The 25,853-nt window shown below is 54.6% G+C and overlaps 1 protein-coding gene across 2 annotated transcripts; it reads right to left on the minus strand.

The window, feature by feature from the left end:
* Positions 1–625: 625 nt before the first annotated feature.
* On the minus strand, positions 626–24,511 carry LOC103173063 (DNA replication licensing factor MCM3-like). Of its 2 annotated transcripts, XM_042333566.1 has the most exons (14): positions 24,376–24,511; positions 22,926–23,164; positions 21,404–21,512; positions 20,834–20,987; positions 16,379–16,510; positions 10,174–10,382; positions 9,252–9,426; positions 8,813–8,939; positions 8,189–8,339; positions 4,707–4,847; positions 4,140–4,228; positions 2,454–2,566; positions 1,774–1,858; positions 626–1,463 (listed from the first exon to the last, which is right to left on the minus strand). In XM_042333566.1, the coding sequence occupies exons 2-14, from the start codon at positions 23,093–23,095 to the stop codon at positions 1,259–1,261; spliced, it is 1,860 nt and encodes a 619-aa protein (XP_042189500.1). In that variant the 5' UTR covers positions 23,096–23,164; positions 24,376–24,511; the 3' UTR covers positions 626–1,258. The 2 variants fall into 2 exon arrangements, with proteins under 2 accessions (XP_042189500.1, XP_042189499.1); XM_042333565.1 differs by lacking the exon at positions 24,376–24,511 and having other exon boundaries at positions 1,774–1,852; positions 22,926–23,158.
* Positions 24,512–25,853: the final 1,342 nt, after the last annotated feature.

Raw genomic sequence — 25,853 nt, forward strand, 5'->3', positions numbered from 1 at the left:
CCACGTCCCCCGCCCCAACCGCCCACCATCGGTGGCCTTCAGCCTCTCAGCCCCGAGGCTCTGGAACTCCATCCCCAGTGCCTTCGCCGCTTCCTCCCTTTCCTCCTTCAAGACCTTTCTCTTTGACCTTCAACCTTCAGCTCCGCTCTCGACTCTCTACCCCCTCCTCGCTCCCTCCCTTCCCTCCCCCTGACCATTTCCCCCCTCCTCGCTCCTTCCCTTCCCTCCCCTCACCCTGACCATCTCCCCCCTCCTCGCTCCCTCTCTTCTCTTCCCTCCCCTCACCCTGACCATTTGCCCCCAATGCTCGGGTCCTGACCCAACTGTACAGCGCCTTGGGACGTCCTCCCAATGTGAAAGACGCTCTATAAATGGAATCTTGTTGTTGCTGTTGTTGTGGTGGGGGGGCTGGTGGTGGGGGTGCTGGTGGGAGGGGGGCTAACGGGCTGGCGGTGGGGGGCTGGTGGGGGTCTCATGGTGGGGGGTGGGTAGGGGGGCTGGTGTGGGGGGGGCTGGGGGGGGGGGCGCGTGTGGGGTGGCTGGTGTGGGGGGGAGCTGGGGGGGGGGGAGCTGGTGGGGGGGGCTGGTGGGGGGGGGTACTAACAGGGCAGCACATACACAACAGTTTATAATTTCAATCTTTTATTAGTAAAACACCAGTTTGCGCTTTGCAAAGCGTATGCAGTAGAAGAGGAAAGTCGTGAGAGAGTTTGTGCGGTACACACGGGATGTGCTGTACATCCGCAGTCGGGGACACCTCGAGAGGAGTTCTAATGTCTGATGTCTCACATCAAAACAGTGAAAATAGAAAAACCTTTTTCTAAGATTTGATATTTTTTGATTTGATAAAAGTTTCTTATCGCGTCTTCAAGACGTCCCAAACAATATACTGGAAAAAATAGTGAGTGTGTATTTTGTGGGCGAAACGTGGCAGCGAACTGTGCACAAGTGTCCACACACTCCTCGGTTGGGTTGAGTGACCACATTGTTATCACAGTGAGGGGAGGAACTAGTTTTTATACACAAAAGATCCACAAAGTGCTTCATACACGCGATCAGCAAAGATAGAGAGGATGACACCAGCCGCCGGGTTTATTACACACACGGCTCAGCGAGTGGGGGAAAGCTCCGTCAGACCGTACCTGTTTCCGTGTGGATGTGATGCTCTGCTTTACCCAGACACAGCCCCCCACCCCCCCCACCCCACTATTACCCCCCACGTTCCCTCACCCACACGTTGCCCTGGTGTCTTAGTGGCTCAGATGAGGAAGATGATGAGATCAGACACCATGATCTGGTTGTCCTCCTGCATCTTGGCCAGGGCGCTCCTCACCTCGGCCTGGGAGAAGGCTGCCGGGCTCTGGCTGTCGGCATTGATGGCCGTCATTAATGCCTCCATCCCAATGGCCTGTGTGTGTGCAGCCTGGAAAGCCTGGAGCAGCGCGGCCCGGAACTGCCCCAACCTGTGTGATATACAGCGCCATCAGCCAGCAGCCCCCCCGGTAATCCCCACCCCGGTAATCCCCACCCCGGTAACCCCCCGCCCAACACCCCCCCCGGTAACCCCCCGCCCAACACCACCCCCGGTAACCCCCAGCCCAACACCCTCCCTCCGGTAACCCCCCGTCCAACACCCCCCCCCCCCGGTAACCCCCAACACCCCCCCCCGGTACCCCCCCCCGTAACCCCCGCCCAACACCCCACCCCTGGTAACCAGCTCCTCCCCCTGTGCCAGCCAATCCTGTCCGCCCGCCCGGCCCAGCGCACACTCACCTCTGCTCACTTAGCTCAGCCGTCACGGTGCCCCGACTGTCCTCACCCTCCTGTGTGTGCGGGGACTTGTGAGCAGGAGCTGGGCCTCGGCACAGAGAGAGAGAGAGAGAGAGAAACGTCATCCTCTGAGCACAACAGGGCCCAGCCCAGGGGCATCCAAACCACCCCATACTGTGCCAGCCCAGGGGCATCCAAACCACCCCATACTGTGCCAGCCCAGCTCCCAGTGCCAGCCCAGCCACAGTGCCAGCCCCCAGCCTCCAGTGCCAGCCTCCAGTGCCAGCCCAGACCCCTGTGCCAGCCCAGACCCGAGTGCCAGCCCAGCCCCCAGGGCCAGCCCCAGCCCAGCCACCAGCGCCAGCCCCAGTGCCAGCCCAGCCCCACGCCAGCCCCAGCCCAGCGCCAGCCCCAGCCCAGCGCCAGCCCCCAGCGCCAGCCAGCGCCAGCCCCAGTGCCAGCCCAGCCCCCAGCGCCAGCCCCAGCCCAGCGCCAGCCCCCAGCGCAGCCCCAGCGCCAGCCACCAGCCCAGTGCCAGGCCAGCCCCCAGCGCCAAGCCCAGCCCCACGCCAACCAGCCCCAGTGTCAGCCCAGCCCCCAGTGCCAGCCTCAGCCAGCTCCCCCAGTGCCAGCCCCCACCCCCAGTGCCAGCCCCAGCCCCATTCGCTAGTCACTACATTTACCGTCAGGCATGTCCCTCTCAGTGTCACTGAAGTCATAGGGATCAGATTCCATGCCCTCCTGTGACTCCCGCCGTGGCCTCTTGCCCTCAGTGTCTGTGGAGTGAGATTTCCTCCTGTGAGGAACGCAGTAAAGCAGTGATTAGCCACAGACCGGCTCGTCCTCCTTGGCAACCAATGAGCCGTCACCCCCCCCACACACACGTCTCCTCCACACACACACGTCTCCTCTACATGTGTGGCCACGAGAGGCCAAACACTGTCACTCACTGACCAGTGACTGCCATGTTATAATAACTTGAAAAAGCGCTATATCAAATGCAAAGATTATTATAATAAGTTGGTAATAATCATTGCTATCATAATAATAAGATTTTTATGTGGCGCTGTTCTGGCAAAGATAGGGTTTGTAAAGACAGACAGCAGATAGACAGATAGAGATATAATAATAATCCTTGCATTTAATATAGCACCTTATCACGTCTTCAGGATGTCTCAAAGCTCTTCACAGAATATTCTGTAAAGTGTAGTGACAGTATATTTTGCACACAGCAGTGTCATACAAACAGTCTTAGGTTGAGTGATCAAATTATTATTATTATTTATTTTTTTGAAGAAATTTTTACGCCCGGAAAGTGATAATAATCCTTGTATTTGATATAGCGCTTTTCACGTCTTCTCAACGTCTCAAAGCGCTTCACAGAATATACTGTAAAGTGAATTGACTGTATATTTGTGGGCGAACGCGGCAGCCAATTGGCACAAACAGTCGTGGATTGAAAATGACCAATTTATTATTGTTTTTGGTTTTGGAGGATTATTATTAGGCTCTGTGTGGAGTAAGGAAACTTGCCCAAGGTTTGGCCCTGACCCCCCGGGGATTGAACTCGGGTCTCTCGCTCGCAAAGCGAGTGCTCTAACCACTGAGCTACAGGATTCACCAATCAACTACCAACTGGGTTTCCACTTACTGCTGGTAAACAGAGGCGTGTGGGGGTGTCATTAATGTGGGCAGTGGGGTGGGGGGGTCAGTGACTGTCACTAGCGTGGGCAGTGGGGGGGGGGGGAGGGGTCAGTGACTGTCATTAAAGTGGCAGTGGGGGGTCAGTGACTGTCATTAACGTGGCAGTGGGGGGGAGTCAGTGACTGTCACTAGCGTGGGCAGTTGGGGGGTCAGTGACTGTCACTAGGGTGGGCAATGGGGGGTCAGTGACTGTCACTAGGGTGGGCCGTGGGGGGTCAGTGACTGTCACTAGGGTGGGCAGTGGGGGCTCAGTGACTGTCACTAGGGTGGGCAGTGGGGAGTCAGTGACTGTCACTAGGGTGGGCAATGGGGGGTCAGTGACTGTCACTAGGGTGGGCAGTGGGGGGTCAGTGACTGTCACTAACGTGGGCAGTGGGGTCTCAGTGACTGTCACTAGTTGGGCAGTGGGGGGTCAGTGACTGTCATTAACTTGGCAGTGGGGGGTCAGTGACTGTCACTAGGGTGGGCAGTGGGGGGTCAGTGACTGTCACTAAGGTGGGCAGTGGGGGGTCAGTGACTGTCACTAGTGTGGGCAGTGACGGTGGTGGGGGGCGCGGGTGGAGTGGGGTTGCGGGAGGTGGATGGGGACAGAGCGACGAGGCTTTGGGGAGAGGATGAAATTGGAGGTCAGTAAAGCTGTCAGCGCGACCCGAGGCCTCACTCACCTCTTGTGGCCATCTTCCTCGTCCTCCCTCTCCTCCTCCTCCCTCTCCTCCTCCCTCTCCTCCCGTCGCTTCTTCTCTCTCTCCAACACCTGCATAGAGCAGCCAGCACAAGGCAGTCAGTCACTACACGCACAGCCAGCCAGTCACTACACGCACAGCCAGCACAAGGCAGTCAGTCACTACACGCACAGCCGGCACAAGGCAGTCAGTCACTACACGCACAGCCAGCACAAGGCAGTCAGTCACTACACGCACAGCCAGCACAAGGCAGTCAGTCACTACACGCACAGCCGGCACAAGGCAGTCAGTCACTACACGCACAGCCAGCACAAGGCAGTCAGTCACTACACGCACAGCCGGCACAAGGCAGTCAGTCACTACACGCACAGCCGGCACAAGGCAGTCAGTCACTACACGCACAGCCAGCACAAGGCAGTCAGTCACTACACGCACAGCCGGCACAAGGCAGTCACTGCACAAAACTTCCCCTTCACAAAGGTCAGTGTCACACACACAAACACACACACGCACAGCCACGCACACGGACACACAGACACAAACACGTACCTTCTTGAAGTAGGCGAAGTGGACGAGCCTCACTGCGGCCTCCGTGTCCGGCAGCTCAATGGCTTTGCTCATCCGGGCCTTGGCGTGTGCCGTGGACAGGCGGATCAGTGTCTCCAGTGTGCGGGCTGTGACCGGAGCTGTCTGCACCCAGAGAACAACACGCTAGTTTCACACAATGCTAACAAGTAACAAAACACGGTAATGTCACACAACATGCTAGCGAGTCACACAACACACTAACCAGTCACATAACACATTATTGAGCCACGCAACACGCTAACCAACCTCACAACAGGTTATGCCATACAAAACGCGAGCCACCACACAACACGCGGGCGGGAGACATGGAGCAGGCGGAATGGAGGGAGTGGGCAGGTTGGTAGGGAGTCAGCAGGTCAGAGAGGTCGGAAGGGGCAAGTCCATGGATGGCCAGGAAAGTGAGGACCAGGATCTTGAACTCGATCCTCTGGGGGATGGGGAGCCAGTGGTGGGTGTGATGGGGTCGGGCGTGCGTGGGGGTGATGGGGTCGGGCGAGGGTGGGGGTGATGGGGTCGGGCGAGGGTGGGAGTGATGGGTCGGGCGAGGGTGGGGTGATAGGGTTGGGCGAGGGTGATGGGGTCGGGCGAGGTGGGGGTGATGGGTCGGGCGAGGGTGGGGGTGATGGGGTCGGGCGAGGTGGGGTGATGGGGTCGGGCGAGGGTGGGGGTGATGGGGTCGGGCGAGGTGGGAGTGATGGGGTCGGGCGAGGGTGGGGTGATGGGGTCGGGCGTGGGTGGGTGTGATGGGTCGGGAGAGGGTGGAGTGATGGGGTCGGGCGAGGGTGGGTGTGATGGGGTCGGGCGGGTGGGGTGATGGGTCGGCGAGGTGGGTGTGATGGGCTCGGGTGAGGGTGGGGGTGATGGTGTCGGGCGAGGCTGGGAGTGATGGGGTCGGGCGAGGGTGGGAGTGATAAGGTTGGGCGAGGGTGAGGGTGATGGGGTTGGGCGAGGGTGGGAGTGATGGGGTCGGGCGAGGGTGGGAGTGATAAGGTTGGGCGAGAGTGAGGGTGATGGTGTCGGGCGAGGGTGGGAGTGATAAGGTTGGGCGAGGGTGGGAGTGATGGGGTCGGGCGAGGGTGGGAGTGATGGGGTCGGGGAGTCTGGTGCGTGAGAGTACATGAGCTGCAGAGTTTCGGACGATCTGCAGGATGTGAAGGGAAGAGGTGGGAAGGCCGATGAGGAAGGAGTTCCCATAATCGAGCCTTGAGGTGACGAGTGCGTGAATGAGGGTTTGGGGGCCTGAGGGGTGAGGCAGTGGTGGAGTCTGGCAGCGTTGCGGAGGTGGTGGTAGGCAGTGCCAGTCATTGTGCGGATGTGGGGGAGAAAGGACGGTTCACGGTCAAACAGGACCCCCAGGTTCCTGACTGGCTCAGAGGTTGAGTGTGCAGGTGTGGAGGCTAATGCTGCCAGTGCCCGAGGTGCGGAGGCGCTGGCGCGAACCAATCAGGAGGGCCTCGGTCTTGCTGACGTTCAGCTGGAGAAAGTTGTCCCTCGTCCAACAACAACAACAACATGATTGCATTTATAGAGCGCCTTTCACATCGGGAGGACGTCCAAAGGCGCTGGACAGTTAGGTCGGGATCCGAGCAAGGGGGCGAAATGGTCAAGGTGAGGGGAGGCGAGGGAGGGAGGGAGCGAGGAGGGTGAAATGCTTAGGGTGAGGGGAGGGAAGGGAGGGAGCGAGGAGGGGGGAAATGGTAAGGGTGAGGGGAGGCGACGGAGGGAGCGAGGAGGGGGAAATGGTCAGGGTGAGGGGAGGGAAGGGAGGGAGCGAGGAGGGGGTAGAGAGTCGAGAGGGGAGCTGAAGGTACAGTCAAAGAGAAAGGTCTTGAGACCGGCCTTGAAGGAGGAAAGGGAGGAAGCGGCGAAGGCACTGGGGATAGAGTTCCAGAGCCTCGGGGCTGAGAGGCTGAAGGCCACCGATGGTAGGGGGTTGGGGCGGGGGATGTGGAGCAGACCGGAGCCGAGGAACGGAGGGTACGGGCAGGTAGTAGGGGGATAGTAGGTCGGAGAGGTAGGAGGGAGCGAGGCCGTGAATGGCCTTGTAGGTGAGGATGAGGATCTTGAATTGGATCCTCTGGGGGATGGGGAGCCAGTGGAGGTGAGTGAGGGCGAGGGTGAGGGTGGGAGTGAGGGCGAGGGTGAGGGCGAGGGTGGGAGTGATGTGGTCGTGGTGTCTGGTGGGGGACAGTACACGAGCTGCAGAGTTCTGATGACCTGCAGTGTGGAGGGAGGGCCGGGAAGGCCGGCGAGGAGAGAGGTCCCATAGTCCAGCCTTGAGGTGATAAAGGCGTGGACCAGAGTGTCAGCCGCGTGAGGGGTGAGGTAGTGCCGTAGTCTGGCGATGTTCCGGAGGTGATGGAAGGCGGTGCCAGTTGTGGTGCGGATATGAGGGAGAAAGGACAGCTCAGGGTCGAGAACCCGAGGTTCCTGATGGCTTTGAGAGGTGGAGAGTGCGGCCTTGGATGCTGATGCTGTCAGCGCCTGAGGTGCGGAGGCGCTGACGTGAGCCAATCAGGAGGGCCTCAGTTTTGCGCACGTTGAGCTGAAGAAAGTTGTCTCTCGTCCAGGACTCGATGTCGGACAGACAGCTGTCAGGACATCGGGGGTCGTGGAGTTGAGGGTAGAGGAGGAATGGTAGAGTTGGGTGTCATCCGCACACATGTGGGAGTTAACCCCATGTCTGCAGATGATGTCACCACAGGGGGAGCATATAGAGGGTGAAGAGGAGGGGACCGAGGACAGAGCCCTGAGGGACACCACACGAGACATAGTGAAGATGGTGGGAGAGGTACGACCTAAACCACTCAAGGACAGGGCCTTGAAGGTTGAGGTGGGAGGAGAGGCGGTGGAGGAGGATTGAGTGGTCCACGGTGTCAAACGCGACGGAGAGGTCGAGGAGGACGAGGAGGCAGAGGGAGCCCTGGTCACACATGGTCAGAATGTCGTTTGTGACCTTGTCCATAGCAGTTTTCGTGCTGTGGGCAGCACAGAAACTCGATTGGAGGGGTTCATGGAGGGAGTGAGAGGAAAGAGTGAAGCTGGGAGGCAACGGCTCTCTCAAGGACCTTAGACAGGAAAGGGAGGTAGGGGATGAGCCGGTAGCTGGATAGCTGTGATGGGCCAAGGGAAGGTTTCTTCAAGGTGGGGTGATAGTGGCTGTTTTGAGAGGGTAGGAATAGTGCCAGATGACAGGGAGAGGTTGATGATGTCAGCGAGTAGTGGGTCAAGGAGGAGGAGCTGGGATTTAAGGAGAGGGGTGGGGATGGGGTCCAGGGAGCAGGTGGCAGGTGTCACACACAGACAGAGGGAGACACACACACACACAGCAGAGAAAGAGACACACAGAGAGAGGCACCACACACACAGAGAAATAGGCGCACACACACACACACACAGACAGACACACAGACAGACACACAGACACACAGACAGACACACACCCGAGCGCCCTGGGCAGCGGCCAGGTCTTGGCTCCGCAGCCTGGTATACTCCTCTGCAATGTGAGCTGCTGCTGTGGCGGTCAGCACCGGCTTCAGCAGTCGGGCCACATGGATGTACTTGCGCATGAACTCCATGCTGACCAGCTTCTCCCTGCAACCAACCACACAGGGGCATTACCCCACAAGGCCACCCCACCCCCACCACCCCCACAGCCACACCACCCCCACCCCACAGCCACACCACCCCACACAACCCCACCCACAGCCACACCACCCCACCATCCCCACCCCACAGCCACACCACCGCCAACCCCACCCCACACCCCCACCATCCCCACCCCCACAGGCACACCACCGCCAACCCCACCCACACCACACCACCCCCACCATCCCCACCCCCACAGCCCACCACCCCACCCCAAGCCACACCACCCCCACACAACCCCCACCCCCACAGCCACACCACCCCCACAGCCACACCACCACCACCACCCCACACCCCACCACCCCCACCCACCCCCACCATCCCCACCCACAGCCACACCACCCCCAGAGCCACACCAGGGGGCAGGGCTGGGGGGGGGGCAGGGCTGGGGGGGGGGAGCTCACACGCTCAGCATTTACTTGCGTCTCTTGGCCCCGTGCAGAAGGCTGTTGTGCTTCTCGTAGATCTGCAGTTGCTGCTCCTCGTCCTGGACACTGTCTGGGTCCTCGGTGGTCAGGACATCGACCGTACTCCCCAAGGGCAAGGCTGGGACACAGCAGCACAAGCTCAGCCCCCACCTCACGGTCCAGCCCCCAACCTCCCTGCCATACCCCCCACCTCCCAGCCCTCTCCCCACCTCCGAGCCCTCCCCCCACCTCCCAGCCCTCCCCCCACCTCCCTGCCCTCCATCAGGGGGGCAGTGAGTTGGGAGTGAGGGGGTGTCAGGGTGAGGGGGTTCAGGATGAGGGGGGCAGTGAGTGGGGGTGAGGGAGTGTCAGGGTGAGGGGGGCAGTGAGTGGGAGTGAGGGGGTGTCAGGGTGAGGGGGGCAGAGTGAGGAGGGTTGAGGGTGTGCTTACCATCACCGTCCTGCTCCCCAGGGCCACGGTAGCGGTGCATACGCAGCACGTGCTCAGACACAGCGCGGTCCTGCTCAGGCTCCATGGTGTCCAACATGATGAACAGCAGATCAAAGCGGGACAACAGCGAGTCCTGCAGCCCAATGTTCTCCATCGGTGTCTTATACTGGTCATACTGTAACAGGCAGTAGGTGTGTCAGTGGGTCATACTGTAACAGGCAGTCGGTGTGTCAGTGGGTCACACTGTAACAGGCAGTCGGTGTGTAGTGGGTCACAGTGTAACAGGCAGTCGGTGTGTAGTGGGTTACACTGTAACAGGCAGTCGGTGTGTAGTGGGTCAGTGTAACAGGCAGTCGGTGTTTAGTGGGTCACAGTGTAACAGGCAGTCAGTCGGTGTGTCAGTGGGTCAGTGTAACAGGCAGTCGGTGTGTAGTGGGTCACAGTGTAACAGGCAGTCGGTGTGTAGTGGGTCACAGTGTAACAGGCAGTCGGTGTGTAGTGGGTCACACTGTAACAGGCAGTCGGTGTGTAGTGGGTCAGTGTAACAGGCAGTCGGTATGTAGTGGGTCACAGTGTAACAGGCAGTCAGTCGGTGTGTAGTGGGTCAGTGTAACAGGCAGTCGGTGTGTAGTGGGTTACACTATAACAGGCAGTCGGTGTGTAGTGGGTCATACTGTAACAGGCAGTCGGTGTGTAGTGGGTCACACTGTAACAGGCAGTTGGTGCGTTAGTGTCAGTGTGGGCAACGCTCACACACAACTGGCATTGATGTAGCACGTCAAACACATGCACCAGCCCCCGCCCCACACCAACCCACACAAACACACATTTCCCCCCCGCACATCAGCCTCCTCACACAACCAACCTCCCGCCTCCTCCCACACACATACCGCTCCGCACCACCCCCACGCCCCACACACACCTTGCCGTACACAGGGTTAGCAGCAGCGAGCACACTACATCTGGCGTTGAGCCTGGCATGGATGCCGGCCTTGGCGATGGTCACACGGCCCTGCTCCATCACCTCGTGGATGGCTGTACGGTCGAGGTCAGACATCTTATCAAACTCGTCAATACAGACAACTCCTCTGTCCCCCAACACCATAGCCCCAGCCTCCAGTCTGCGCTCACCTGGGAACAGCATAGTCATTGATTACATTATATACACATTATATATAGTCATTGATTTTATTTCATACAGTCTTTTTACCACATTATTATAACAGGAAACAAAAAAAGGAGGGTGGTAGCAATATTGACACGGTTATGGCCCAGGAAAGGGACGATGTGTAAGAGGGTCCAAAACCAGAATCCATTTGGTTGGAGGTAAGGAGCAGAAAAGGAGCTGTTACTCTGTTTACTACAGACCACCGAGTAGTGGGAAGGAGATAGATGAGCAAATCTGCAAAATGAGTAGTGATAATGGGGGACTTCAACTATCCTCACATAGACTGGCAAAATAACAGGGTAAAGGGTAAGGAGGGGGTAGGATTCCTGAAATGTGTGCAGGAGAACTCTCTAGATCGGATTTTTTTTCCAGCCAAACAAGGAAGGAAGCAGAAATAAAGACAGAGAGAGCAGGGAAAACTCAGTAGGTCAGGCAGCATCTATGAAGAAAGGAAAGTGAGTCAACGATTCGGGTCCACAACCCTTCGTTCTTGTGGGGTTTTTTTGAAGGAAGGAAGCAGTGCTGGATCTAGTTCTGGGGAATGAAGTGGGGCAAGTGGAGCAGGTTTTAGTAGGAGTGAACAGTGATCACAACATCATTAGGTTTAGAGTATTTATGGACAGGGGCAAGGAACAATCAAAGGTGAAGATACTCACTGGAAGACGCTAATTTCAGTGAGTTAAAAAGGGACCTAGCCAAGGTGGATTGGAAAGAAAGGTTGGCAGGTAAAACAGCTGCCCGCAATTATCGCCCACAAATGTACGGTCACTTCACTTTACAGCATATTCTGTGAAGCGCTTTGAGACGTCTAGAAGACGTGAAAAGCACTATATCAAATGCAAGGATTATTATTATTATTAACGAGCAATGGGAAGCCTTCAAGGAGGAGATAGTTCGAGGACAAAACAAATACATTCTCACAAAGGGGAAAGGTAAGGCATCCAAACCACACTGGATGGATAAAGAAATTGGGATTAAAATAAACCAGAAAAGGGAGACTTATGATAAATGTCAGGTCCAAAATACAGAAGATAATCAAATAGAATATAGAAAGTACAGAGGAGAACTGAAAAAGGAAATAAGACGGGCAAAGAGATTGTATGAGAAAAGATTATCGGGGAACCCTAAAGTATTTCATAAGCATATAAAGAATAAAATGTTAGTTAAAGGTAGGGGTGGGACCAATTCGGGACCAAAGAGGAAATCCTCTTGTAGAGGCAGAGGGCATGGCTGACGTACTGAATGAGCACTTTGCATCTGTCTTCACAAAAGAAGAGGATGCAGCCAATGCCACAGTATTGGAGGAGAGGGGAGAGAATTTGGATAAGATAAGACTAAACCGAGAGGAGGTACCATACAGGTTGTCGCTCAGGGTAGGTAAGTCACCCGGTCCGGACGGATGCATCCTAGGTTACTGAGGAAAGTAAGGGTGGAAATAGCGGAGGCTCTGGTCACAATCTTTCAATCCTCCTTGGACATCAGGGTGGTGCCAGAGGACTGGAGGGTTGCAAATATACAAAAAGGGGCAAACGATAAACCCGGGAATACAGGCCAGTGCCTAACGTCAGTAGTGGGGAAACTTCTAGAGACTATAGTCCGGGACGAAATAAATTTTCACTTGGAAAAATATGGTTTAATAAAGGACAGTCAACACGGGTTTGTTAAAGGCAAATCGTGTCTAACAAACCTGATGATTTTTTGATGAAGTAACGGAGAGGGTGGATGAAGGGAGTGCAGTTGATGTCGTTTATATGGATTTTCAAAAGGCATTTGATAAAGTGACACATCAGAGACTTGTTAGCAAAACAGAAGCCCCCGGGATTAAAGGGACAGTGGCAGCGGATACAGAACTGTCTGGGAGACAGAAAGCACAGAGTGGTGGTTTTGTGACTGGAGGGAATTGAGCAGTGGTGTACCCCAGGGGTCGGTAATGCAGCTACTGCTGCTATAAAAATGACCTGGACTTGGGTATAGGGAGTACAATTTCCAAGTTTGCAGATGATACTAAGCTGGAAACGTAGTAAACAGTGAGGAGGATAGTAACAGATTGAAAATCATAGAATCATTCAGCACAGAAAGAGGCCATTTGGCCCATTGTGTCTGTGCCGGTTCCTCAAAGAGCTTCCAGCTCAGTCCCACTGGCCCGCTTTCTCTCCATAGCCCTGCAATCCTGTCCTCCAAAATACCCATCTACGTCTCTCTTAAAGTTTTTATTGAGCTTCCACTACCCTTTCAGGTAATGCATTCCACATCCCAACAACTCACTGGTGAAAACATTTCTCCTAACCTCCCCTCTGTTTCTTTTAACAACTATCTTTAAATCAGTGTCCTCGGGTTACTGACCCACCCGCCAGTGGAAACAGATTTTCCCGGTTCAACCTATCAAATCCTCTCACGATCTTGAAAACGTCTATTAAATCCCCTCTTAATCTTCTCTGCTCTCGGAAGAATAATCCTAGTTTTGCTAACCTCTCCTCATGACTAAGGTCCTTCATTCTTGGTACCATCCTGATAAACCTCCTGTGCGCCCTCTCCAATGCCCTAACATCTTTCCTAAAGTGCGGTGCCCAGAACTGAACGCAGTCTCCAACTGAGGCCTAATCAGCATTTTATAAATATTCAACATAACGTCCTGACTTGTGTATTCTATGCCTCTATGTATAAAGCCGAGTATCCCGGATGCTTTTTTACAGCATTATCTACCTGTCCGGCCACCTTCAGAGATTTGCTGATGTGGACCCCCAGGTCTCTCTGTTCATTTGCCCCCTTTAAGATTGTACCATCAGCTAATACTGCCTCTCCTCATTCTTCCAGGATAATCCTGGAGGCGAAGAACAACCACAGGCTTCTGATTTCTACCACATCCCGACTACTCCGTCCCCCCCGCCACCCTGCGCAGGTCATCTCCTCCAACCTTCACTGTGAGGAGATGCTGGATTTCCTTGAATCCAAAATCAAGGGAATCCGCTCCGCGGTCACTCCCCCTCCAACATCCACCCACCACCCACTCCCTCCCTCCCACACTCCGACTCCTACCCATCCTCCCCTACACACTTTCGTACCCGTTTCCCCACCCTCTGTCACCAAACTCATCCTGTCCCTGAAACCCACCACCTGCTCCCTTGACCCCACTCCACTCCTTATCTCCCAGCTCCACCTCTTTGCCCCACATATCACAGACATCGTCAACCTGTCCCTCAACTCTGGCTCCGTCCCCATTCCCTTAAAAACTGCCACCATCACTCCCACCTTGAAAAAACCCTCACAGCTATCAATCTCCGGCCCATCTCCAACCTCCCCTTCCTGTCCAAGGTCCTGGAACGAGTTGTGGCCTCCCAACTGCGCTCTTTCCTCTCCACCCATTCATTATTCAAACCCCTTCAGTCGGGTTTCCGTGCTGCCCATAGCACAGAAACTGCCCTGGTCAAGGTCACCAATGCCATCCTGACCATCTGTGACCAGGGCTCCCTCTGCCTCCTCGTCCTCCTCGACCTATCGGCCGCATTCGATACGGTCGACCACACTATCCTACTCCACCGCTTGTCCTCCCACCTCAACCTTCAAGGCCCTGTCCTTGAGTGGTTTAGGTCGTACCTCTCCCACCGTCTTCATTTTGTTTCCGCAAACGGCTTTTCCTCCACCGCCCGCACTGTCTCGTGCGGTGTCCCTCAGGGCTCTGTCCTCGGTCCCCTCTTCTTCACCCTCTATATGCTCCCCCTGTGGTGGCATCATCCGCAGACATGGGGTTAACTTCCACATGTATGCGGATGACACTCAACTCCACCTTTCCTCCTCTACCCTCAACTCCATGACCCCCGATGTCCTGACAGCTGTCTGTCCGACATCGAGTCCTGGACGAGAGACAACTTCTTCAGCTCAACGTGCGAAAACCTGAGGCCCTCCTGATTGGCTCACGTCAGCGCCTCCGCACCTCAGACGCTGACAGCATCAACATCAAAGGCCGCACTCTCCACCTCTCAAAGCCATCAGGAACCTCGGGGTTCTGCTCGACCCTGAGCTGTCCTTTCTCCCTCATATCCGCACCACAACTGGCACCGCCTTCCATCACCTCCGGAACATCGCCAGACTACGGCACTACCTCACCCCTCACGCGGCTGAAACTCTGGTCCACACCTTTGTCACCTCAAGGCTGGACTATGGGAACTCTCTCCTCGCCGGCCTTCCCGGCCCTCCCTCCACACTGCAGGTCATTCAGAACTCTGCAGCTCGTGTACTGTCCCGCACCAGACACCGCGACCACATCACTCCCACCCTCACCCTCGCCCTCACCCTCACCCTCGCCCTCACCCTCACCCTCGCTCGCCTCCACTGGTTCCCCATCCCCCAGAGGATCCAATTCAAGATCCTCATCCTCACCTACAAGGCCATTCACGGCCTCGCTCCCTCCTACCTCTCCGACCTACTATCCCCCTACCTACCTGCCCGTACCCTCCATTCCTCTGGCTCCGGTCTGCTCAACATCCCCCGCTCCAACCGCCCTACCATCGGTGGCCGGGCCTTCAGCCTCTCAGCCCCGAGGCTCTGGAACTCCATCCCCCAGTGCCTTCGCCGCTTCCTCCCTTTCCTCCTTCAAGGCCGGTCTCAAGACCTTTCTCTTTGACCGTACCTTCAGCTCCCCTCTCGACTCTCTACCCACTCCTCGCTCCCTCCCTCTCTTCCCTCCCCTCACCCTGACCATTCCCCCACTGCTCGGGTCCTGACCCAACTGTACAGTGCCTTGGGACGTCCTCCCGACGTGAAAGGAGCTCAATAAATGGAATCTTGTTCTTGTCTTGTTGTAGTTCTCAGTTTATCCTTCTGCCCCTTTTTGTGCAGGGGAGTAACATTTGCAACCGTCCAGTCCTCTGGCACCACTCCAGTGTCCAAAGAGGATTGAAAGATTGTGGCCAGAGCCTCCACTATTTCCACCCTTGCTTCCCTCATAACCTAGAATGCCGCCCATCCAGACCAGGTGACTTATCTATGTTGAGCACCGACAGCCTTTTTAGTACTCCTCTGTTGATTTTTATGGTATCCAATTTCTGTTCAGACGCCTGTGATATTGTGCCATTGGCTGTATCGTCTTCTTTTGTGAAGACAGTTGCAAAGTACTTATTTAGTACATCAGCCAATGCCCTCTGCCTCAACAAGAAGATTTCCACTTGGGTCCCTAATTGGACCCACCCTACCTTTGACTAACCTTTCACTCTTGATATGCTTATAAAATACCTTACGGTTCCCTTTTATGTTTCCTGCTAATCTTTTCTCAAGACTTTACCAGACTGGACATAAACATAGACATAACACGGGCAGACACGGGGCAGATGAAGTTTAATGTGGAGAAATGCAAAGTGATGCATTTGGGGAGGAAGAATGGGGAGAGGCAATTTAAGCTGATGGTACAATCTTAAAGGGGGTGAAGGAACAGATAGACCTGGGGGCTCATATAGTAAATCTTTGAAGATGGCAGAACAGGCAGATAAAGCTGTTAAAAAGCATACAGGATACTACACTTTAAAAAAAGGGGCACAGAATACACAAGTCAGGAAATTATGATGAACAGAGGGAGTGAGAGACAACAGACAGAGAGACGGGTGCAGTGTATCTGAGGACACACATGCACACACAAGACAGAGGGAGTGAGGTTCAGTGTGTCTCAGGACACATACACGCACAGACAGAGGGAGGGGGTGCAGTGGGCATGAGGACACACGCACAGACAGAGGGAGGGGGTGCAGTGGGCATGAGGACACACGCACAGACAGAGGGAGGGGGTGCAGTGGGCATGAGGACACACGCACAGACAGAGGGAGGGGGTGCAGTGGGCATGAGGACACACGCACAGACAGAGGGAGGGGGTGCAGTGTGCATGAGGATACACAGACAGAGTTGGGATGCAGTGTGTACGAGGACACACACACACACACAAGGGGGTGCAGCGTGTGAGACAATCACTGACCTGTCTCCTGGTCCGTAGTGACTGCAGCAGTTAATCCCACCCCAGTGGAGCCACGGCCTGTGGTGGGGATGGCACGAGGTGCGCTAAACAGTACATAACGCAGCAACTGGGACTTAGCCACAGAGGGGTCACCTGGTGAGGGAGAGAGGGACAATTATTTAACACTAGTCACTTACACACAGCAATAGTCACTTCATAGAACCATAGAATTATACAGCACAGAAGGCCATTTGGTCCATCGTGTCTGTGTCAGCTCTTTGAAAAGAGCTTCCAAATCAACCCCTCTCTCTCCCCACAGCCCTGATCAACCCCACTCCCCCTCTCTCTCCCCACAGCCCTGATCAACCCCACTCCCCCTCTCTCTCCCCACAGCCCTGATCAACCCCACTCCCCCTCTCTCTCCCCACAGCCCTGATCAACCCCACTCCCCCTCTCTCTCCCCACAGCCCTGATCAACCCCACTCCCCCTCTCTCTCCCCACAGCCCTGATCAACCCCACTCCCCCTCTCTCTCCCCACAGCCCTGATCAACCCCACTCCCCCTCTCTCTCCCCACAGCCCTGATCAACCCCACTCCCCCTCTCTCTCCCCACAGCCCTGATCAACCCCACTCCCCTCTCTCTCCCCACAGCCCTGATCAACCCCACTCCCCCTCTCTCTCCCCACAGCCCTGATCAACCCCACTCCCCCTCTCTCTCCCCACAGCCCTGATCAACCCCACTCCCCCTCTCTCTCCCCACAGCCCTGATCAACCCCACTCCCCCTCTCTCTCCCCACAGCCCTGATCAACCCCAATCCCCCGCTCTCTCCCCATAGCCTGATCAACCCCACTCCCCCGCTATCTCCCCATAGCCCTGATCAACCCCACTCCCCCGCGCTCTCCCCATAGCCCTGGTCAACCCCACTCCCCCCATAGCTCTGTTCAACCCCACTCCCCCGCTCTCTCCCCATAGCCCTGATCAAGCCCACTCCCCCCATAGCCCTGATCAACCCCACTCCCCCGCTCTCTCCCCATAGCTTGATCAACCCCACTCCCCCGCTCTCTCCCCATAGCCCTGATCAACCCCACTCCCCCGCTCTCTCCCCATAGCCCTGATCAACCCCACTCCCCCGCGCTCTCCCCATAGCCCTGATCAACCCCACTCCCCCCGCGCTCTCCCCATAGCAAACTTGTCCTCCTCAAATAATTATCCACTTCTCTCTTAAAAGTTGTTATGGAATCGGCTTCCATCGGCCTTTCAGGCAATGATTCCAGATCCCAACAACTCTCTGTGTGAAAACATTTCCCCTCCCCTCCTCTGTTTCTTTTAACAACTGTTTTAAATCAGTGCCTTCGGGTTACCGACCCACCCGGCAGTGGAGATAGTTTCTCCTTGTTCACCCGATCGAATCCCCTCATAATTTTGAAAACTTCTATCAAGTCTTCTCTTAACCTTCTCTGCTCCAAGAAGAATAATCCTCGCTTTTCTCGCCTCTCCTGATAACTGAGGTCCCTCATTCCTGGCACCATCCTTGTCAATCTCCTCTGCTCGTCTGGCACCGGCTCCTGCTCATTCGTCGCAACCTCCACCCCACTATCGGAATTTGTTGAGTTCTGGAACACTCTCCCTTGGTTCCCCCTCTCTCAAGTCCCATCTGCAAACTTTCCTCTTCGAATGTGTTCATGGAAACTTCTCCCTCCCCCAGCTCGGAGTCATCTCCGCCATTGTTAAGCGCTCTGCATCTTTAGCCTGCATGGAGGGCGCTATATAAGTGCAAGTTGTTGTTGTTATACTCTTGCTGAGGCCTCACCAGTGTTTTATATAAAGCTTCATCGTGACTTCCTGACTTGTGTATTCTATGGCCCTAATTATAAAGCCTCGTGTCCGGATGCTTTTTTAACAGCTGTATCTCCCTGTCCGGCCCCCTTCAGAGATTTACTATATGACCCCCAGGTCTCTCTGTCCCTTCACCCCTTTAAGATTGTCCCATCAGCTTATATTCCTCTCCTCATTCCTCCTCCCAAAATGGATCACTTTGCATTTCTCCCCATTAAACTTCATCTGCCCCGTGTCTGCCCGTGTTACCAGTCTGTCTATGTCCTTTAGTCACTCCAAATAGTCACTTACACACGCAACCCTTTACACTACAATAGTGACTTACATAACATAACATGTAGGAGAAGGAGGAGGCCATTCGGCCCTTGGAGCCTTTGTCCCACCATTCAATGGCTGATCTTCTTATCTAACTCCAGCTAATAACCTGACCCTACCTTATCCCCATATCCCCCCAAACCCAGCCTCCTCCCCTCCCTGCCTTATCCCCATATCCCCCCCACCCCAGCCAGCCTCACCCTCTCCCCCAGCTTCCCCCCCCGCCTTATCCCCATATCCCCCCCACCCCAGCCAGCCTCCCCCTCCCCCCAGCCTCCCTCCCCCTGCCTTATCCCCATATCCCCCCCACCCCAGCCAGCCTCCCCCTCCCGCCTTATCCCCATATCCCCCCCTACCCCAGCCTCCCCCCTCTCCCCCAGCCTCCCCACCCCCTGCCTTATCCCCATATCCCCCCCCACCCCAGCCAGCCTCACCCTACCCCCCAGCCCTCCCCCCCCCCCCGCCTTATCCCCATATCCCTTAGTCCCTTTTGCAATAAGAAACCTATCAATCTCAGTCTTGAATATGTTCGAGGACTGAGCGTCAACAGCCCTTTGGGGTAGTGAGTTCCATACATTCACTGCCCTTTGAGTGAAGAAGTTCTTCCTCTACTCAGTGTGAAAGGGCTGCCTCTGATTTTAAGGTTGTGACCCCTGGTTTTAGTTTCTCCAACCGGGGAAACAATCTCCCACTATCTGCTCTATCATGCCCTTTGATGATCTTATAGGTTTCTATAACATCCCTCTAATTCTTCTATATTCTAGAGAATATAGCCCCAAATTGGTCAGCCTCTCCTCGTAACTCATCCCCTCCATCCCTGGCACTAACCCAGTAAATCTACGCTGCACCCCCTCCAAGGCAAGTACATCCTTCCTTAAATGGGGAGACCAAAACTGGACACAGTATTCCAGGTGTGGTCTCACCAGGGCCCTATACAGTGGCAGCAAGACTTCCCTACTCTTATACTCTAATCCTTTCATAATGAACGCTAACATACCGTTCGCCTTCCTAATCGCTGCCGCACCTGCAGACTAACTTTCTGTGATTGTGTACAAGGACACCCAAGTCCCTCTGGACGCTGACACATTCCAATCTCTCCCCTTCTAAACAATAACCCGCTCTACTGTTTTTGCTCCGGAGGTGGATGACTTCTCACTTCCCTACATTATACTTCATGTCCCACCTACCTGCCCAATCACCTAACCTATCTATGTCGCGCTGCATTTTTTTAATGTCGTCCTCTGTGTTGGCACTTCCTCTTAGTTTTGTGTCATCCGCAAATTTAGATATATTAACTTTGATGTCCTCATCAAGATCGTTGATATAGATGGTAAATAGCTGAGGCCCAAGGACTGATCCTTGTGGCACTCCAGTAGTCACATCCCGCCAATCTGAAAAGGACCCGTTTATCCCTACTCTTTGTTTCCCACCCGTTAACCATTCCCCAATCCACGTTAATATGTTCCCCCCAATTCCATGGGCCCTTATCTTTTGGACTAACCTTTTATGCGGCACCTTATCGAATGCCTTCTGGAAGTCCAAATAGACCACAACAATGATTCACCCTTATCGAGTTTACTGGAAATATCCTCAAAAAACTCTGAGATTTGTCAAACATGACCTCCCTTTTGTAAAGCCATGTTGACTTGGCCTAATTATATTGTGCCCTAAATACCGCACTACCACATCCTTAATCAATGATTCTAACATTTTTCCTATCACTGATGTGAGACTAATTGGCTTATAGTTCCCCATCTTTTCCTTTCCACCTTTTTAAAATAGTAGTGTGACATTTGCGATCTTCCAATTCATGTTTACACTGTAAACACACTCAACACGCCTTCACACTGCAGCACTGGCTTACACACATGCAGATACACACACTCACACACACACGCCTTCACACTGCAGCACTGACCTACACAGCCACACTCCCACATTCACACACAAGGGAGTGCACTCCCCCACACACGCACCCACCCTTAATACAACAGTCACTCAGGTTTCTAACAGGCATCAAAGTTTCCGTCTCTGATAATAATAATCCTTGCATTTGATATAGTGCCATATCAGGTCTTCCACGACGTCTCAAAGTGCTCCACAGGATACAATGTAATATCAATAGACTCCAGGGGAGGGGAGATAAGGGGGAAGCTGTGTGTGAGGGGAGGGGAGATAAGGGGGAAGCTGTGTGTGAGGGGAGGGGAGATACGGGGGAAGCTGTGTGTGAGGGGAGGGGAGATACGGGGGAAGCTGTGTGTGAGGGGAGGGGAGATACGGGGGAAGCTGTGTGTGAGGGGAGGGGAGATACGGGGGAAACTCACCCATTAAGAGGATGTTGATGTCCCCACGAATGCGACTGCCATTGTCTAACAGCTTCTCTGTGCCCCCGAGCAGCAGGCACAGGATGGCTTGCTTGATATACTGGTGGCCATGGATACTGGGGGCCAAGGACCGGGCCAACTGCTCAAAGATGTCCTGCACCAGGGAGGAACCCACGTTACAGTAGCAACTTGTTTATACAGCGCCCGGCAGGCAAGGGGGTGTCTGAGAGCTTTAATACACATCCCTCCTTGTTACCCCTTCACCACTCCCTCTCCCATCGTGTTCCGCCTTTACACCTCTCCCCCACCGTGTTCCCCCTTTAACTCCCCCTCCCTCATCGTGTTCCCCCTTTATACTCCCCCTCCCCCACCGTGTTCCACACTTTACCCAACATCAAACCCCACCTCTATGAACGTCTCCCACCCCCCTTCCCCAGCTGGTGTCCCACCTCCTGGCAGTGAAGCCCGAGACGTTGTCCTACACGAGGACATTGTATTGAGATGAATTGATTGTTGTTGAGGAGCAGTGGCGTGCGGCTCAGCAGAGGGGAGGCTCCAGCCCACACTCACCTTAGACCGTGATTTGCTGAATTTCTTGATTTGGGCCACATCGTCTGCGGAGAACATGGGGGCCACTTCCTTACTGAGCAGCTTCACATTACACCCCAACACGATGGTCCTGGGGAAACACAGGCTAACTTACTGACAGCCTCACATCACATCACACCCCAACACCATGGTCCTGGGGAAAGGCAAGGCCACAAACAGCTGCTTAGGGAGACAAGCAGATGTGTCCTACACACAGTGTGAAGTGTGTTACCTGGAGAATGGGGCAGGACAGGGACAAACTGCCTAAGTGAATAGTGAAAGGGGACTTGAACATCCACCCGAACAGGACACAGACCAGACTTCAATTCAAGGTCTCACCCAAAGGACGCCCCTCCAACAATAAACACTTCCCCCACCCCCCAACACTATACTAGTTTGAGAACAGAAACTTGAAGCCCAGACGCCACAGCCTCTAACTGTGAGGTGAGAGAGTGAGTATTGTACCTGGCTGACACCTCATTATTGAACCAGTTCCTCTGGACAGGACCAAAGCTCTTTATAATAATACAATAAGAATCCTTACATTTGTTATCACATCTTCGAGACACCTCAAAGCGCTTCACAGTAAAGTGTAGTGACTATATATTTTGTGGGCAAAATATGGCAGCCAATTGCAAACATTAGTGTCCCACAGTCGTGGATTGAGTAACCAAATTATTACTTTTTAAAAAAATTATTAACCCGCCAATCGACTAACAAATGAATTGCTACTTACTGCTAGGTAAATAGAGGCGTGTGGAGTAAGGAAACTTATCTAAGGTTTCATACTGACCCGTCTGAGAATGTTGTGGCTTGCGAGGTGAATGCTGTAACCATTGAGCTACAGGATGGCAGTGTGTAATGAGAACTCACCACTGAGCTTCAGGTAGTGTGTTTGTGTGTATAATGCAGATCTCACTGAGCTACAGGAAGTGTGTGTGTGTGTAATGAGGATCTCACTGAGCTACAGGCAGTGTGTGTGTGTAATGAGGATCTCACTGAGCTACAGGCAGTGTGTGTGTAATGAAGATCTCACTGAGCTACAGGCAGTGTGTGTGTGTGTAATGAAGATCTCACTGAGCTACAGGCAGTGTGTGTGTGTGTAATGAGGATCTCACTGAGCTACAGGCAGTGTGTGTGTGTAATGAGGATCTCACTGAGCTACAGGCAGTGTGTGTGTAATGAGGATCTCACTGAGCTACAGGCAGTGTGTGTGTGTGTAATGAAGATCTCACTGAGCTACAGGCAGTGTGTGTGTGTGTAATGAAGATCTCACTGAGCTACAGGCAGTGTGTGTGTGTGTGTGTAATGAGGATCTCACTGAGCTACAGGCAGTGTGTGTGTGTGTAATGAGGATCTCACTGAGCTACAGGCAGTGTGTGTGTGTGTAATGAGGATCTCACTGAGCTACAGGCAGTGTGTGTGAGTGTGTGTAATGACGACCTCAGGAGGGAAGCTACGCACAGACAGTGACCACAATGAGCTGAGCTGAGAGGAAAGGTACCTGAAAGTGCCCGAGGTGTAACCATTCTTTTTGCCGGGCAAACACCGGTAGCTGCCGATCACCTGCACCCTGTCGCCAGGCTTCACCGCGTCCACAAGGTCATCATCCAGAATGATGTCCACCGAGCGGGGCAGCTGGCCGGCAGGAGCCTTCTCAGGCATCTCCTGCATGGTGATGGTCTGGTGATCTTTGTACGTGGACAAGCCAAACTCCGTCTCCAATGGGTTATTCTCCTCATCCTGCCCACACAAGCAAATAATAATACCTGCATTTCACATAGCGACTTTGGGACGTCTCAAAGCACTTCAACAATATATTCACACAATCTACTGGTAGCTGCCGATCACTGTACCCTGTCACCAGGCTTCACCGTATCCACCCCCATCCTCACCCGACTCCACCACTGGCTTCCCCTCACAGAGGATACAGTTCAAGATCCTGGTCCTCATCTTCAAAGCCCTCCATGGTCTTGCTCCCCCCTACCTCTGCCACCTCCTCATTCCCTACCATCCTGCTCGCTCCCTTCGCTCAGTGGGCTCCGGCCTGCTTCACGTTCCCCGACTCGCTCGTCCCACCATTGGTCACTCTGCCCCCACCTATGGAACTCCATCCCGCAGTCCCTTTGCTTTGCCCCCTCCTTTGCTTCCTTCCAGACCCATCTCAAGACCCTCCTCTTCGACTGTGCTTTCAATCATCCTCCATCCCCCCTTGCCCTCACTCTCCCCGATCCTGACCCCCAGCTCGGGTGCGAAACACTGACTGTCCAGCACCTTGGGACATCCTCCTGACGTAAAAGGGGCTTTAAACATGTAATTTTGTCGTTGTTTTTGTATACTGTAAGCTATATTGACTGTATATTTTGTGGGAGAAACGTAGCAGCCAATTGCGCACAGCAGTGTCCCACAGTGTCGCATCCGGGTCCTCTCACTTGTAAAGCAAGTGCTCTAACCACTGAGCTAAGAACTTACCCTGGTGGATACATGGAGGAGGTTAGGGTGGGATAGGTGGAGGAGGTCAGGATGGGGTAGGCAGAGGGTTCAGGGTGGGATAGGTGGAGGAGATCAGGGTGGGGTAGGTGGAGGAGGTCAGGGTGGGGTAGGCGGAGGAGGTCAGGATGGGGTAGGTGGAGGAGGTCAGGGTGGGGTAGGTGGAGGGTGCAGCGTGGGGTAGGTGGAGGGTTCAGGGTGAGATGGCGGAGGAGGTCAGGGTGGGGTAGGTGGAGGGTTCAGGGTGGGATGGCGGAGGAGGTCAGGGTGGGATGGCGGAGGAGGTCAGGGTGGGGTAGGTGGAGGGTTCAGGGTGGGGTAGGCGGAGGAGGTCAGGGTGGGGTAAGTGGAGGAGGTCAGGGTGGGGTAGGTGGAAGGTTCAGGGAGGGGTAGGTGGAGGGGGTCAGGGTGGGGTAGATCGAGGAGAGGTTATGCTGGGGTAGATAGAGGAGGTCAGGGCTTACCTTGATGGGGTAGATTGCCGTGGAGGGAAAAGCTTGGAGTGAGGTCAGGTCAGTGTATCTCCGCTCAATGCTTTTCTTGGTGGCGGGGCAGTAATGGACGCTACGCACGACTTTAGGCCGCACCAGAGAGCCTGAAACACAGAGCGACAAAGGCTTCATTTCACACCATAATCATTCTCCTCGCATTTCATTTCTACATTCTCCCCCTCGGTGACACCATCCGCAGACATGGGGTCAACTTCCACATGTATGTGGATGGCACCAACTCTACCTTTCTGCCCCCACCCTCAACTCCAGACCCACTGCTGTTGAATGTGAACAAGACTGAGGCCCTCCTGATTGGCTCGCGCCAGTGCCTCCGCACCTCAGGCTCTGGGAGCATCACCCTCCATGGTGTACACTACAACTCACCGCCAGTCAGGAACCAAGGTGTCTTGTTCAAACCTCAACCATCTTTTCTCCCCCACATTCAAGCCATGACCCGCTCTGCCTTCCCTCACCTTCGTAACATCGCCCGATTCCGCCACTACCTCACCCCTCAGGCCGTGAAACTCTTGTTGAAGCCTTCATCACCTCCAGGCTCGACTGTGCAAAGCCCTGTGTGTCGGCCTTCCCAACTCCTCCCTCCACAGCTGCAGATAGTCCAGAACTCTGGATCCGTGTCCTCTCCTGCACCAAACTCCGTGACCCCATCTCCCCCACTCTCGCCCTACTCCATTGGCTCCCTATCCTTCAGGGGATCCAGTTCAAGATCCTGGTCCTCACATACAAAGCCCTCCAAGGCCTCGCCCCACCCTACCTCTGCCACCTCCTAACCCCCTACCAACCCGCCCGCTCCCTCCCCTCAGCCGCTCTGGCTGCTCCACGTCCCCCGACCCACCCGCCCCACCATTGGTGGGAGAGCCTTTAGCCACTCTGCCCCAACCTCTGGAACTCCATCCCCAGTCACTCCGCCTCACCCCCTCCTTAGCCTCCTTCAAGTCCCACCTCAAGACCCTCCTCTTCGACCATGTCATCGGGCACCCCCCTTCTCCTCCCCTCCCTTACCCCCCCAACCCCAGCTCGGGTCTGAAATGCCCGGAGTTACGATTAAAATGAAACAGAAAAATGAGACTTATGACAAATGTCAGGTCCAAAACACACAGAATAGTCAAATAGAATATAGGAAGTACAGAGGAGAAATGAAAAGGGATTGTATGAGAAAAGATTAACAAGAAACATAAAAGGGAACCTAAGGTATTTTATAAGCACATCAAGAGTAAAAGGTTAGTCAAAAGTGAGGTGGGTCCAATTAGGGACCCAAGTGGAAATCTTCTTGTTGAGGCAGAGGACAGGGCTCATGTACTAAATAAGTACTTTGCAACTGTCTTCACAAAAGAAGACGATACACCAATGCACAATATCCAGGCGTTGAACAGAAATTGGATACCATAAAAATCAACAGAGGAGTACTAAAAAGGCTGTCGGTGCTCAACATA

This window comes from Callorhinchus milii, unplaced genomic scaffold (assembly GCF_018977255.1).
Source record: "Callorhinchus milii isolate IMCB2004 unplaced genomic scaffold, IMCB_Cmil_1.0 Scaffold3, whole genome shotgun sequence".
Taxonomy (NCBI): domain Eukaryota; kingdom Metazoa; phylum Chordata; class Chondrichthyes; order Chimaeriformes; family Callorhinchidae; genus Callorhinchus; species Callorhinchus milii.

Bases quoted from the DNA above. Each gene is read 5' to 3' on its own strand.
- LOC103173063 (XM_042333566.1), bottom strand. From the start codon at position 23,095: ATGCAGGAGATGCCTGAGAAGGCTCCTGCCGGCCAGCTGCCCCGCTCG. The intron at 9,427-10,173 runs GTGTGTGTGGGG...TGCCTGTTACAG, and splicing joins CTAACCCTGTGTACGGCAAG to TATGACCAGTATAAGACACC. The intron at 1,464-1,773 runs GTGAGTGTGCGC...TATATCACACAG, and splicing joins GCTGAGCTAAGTGAGCAGAG to GTTGGGGCAGTTCCGGGCCG.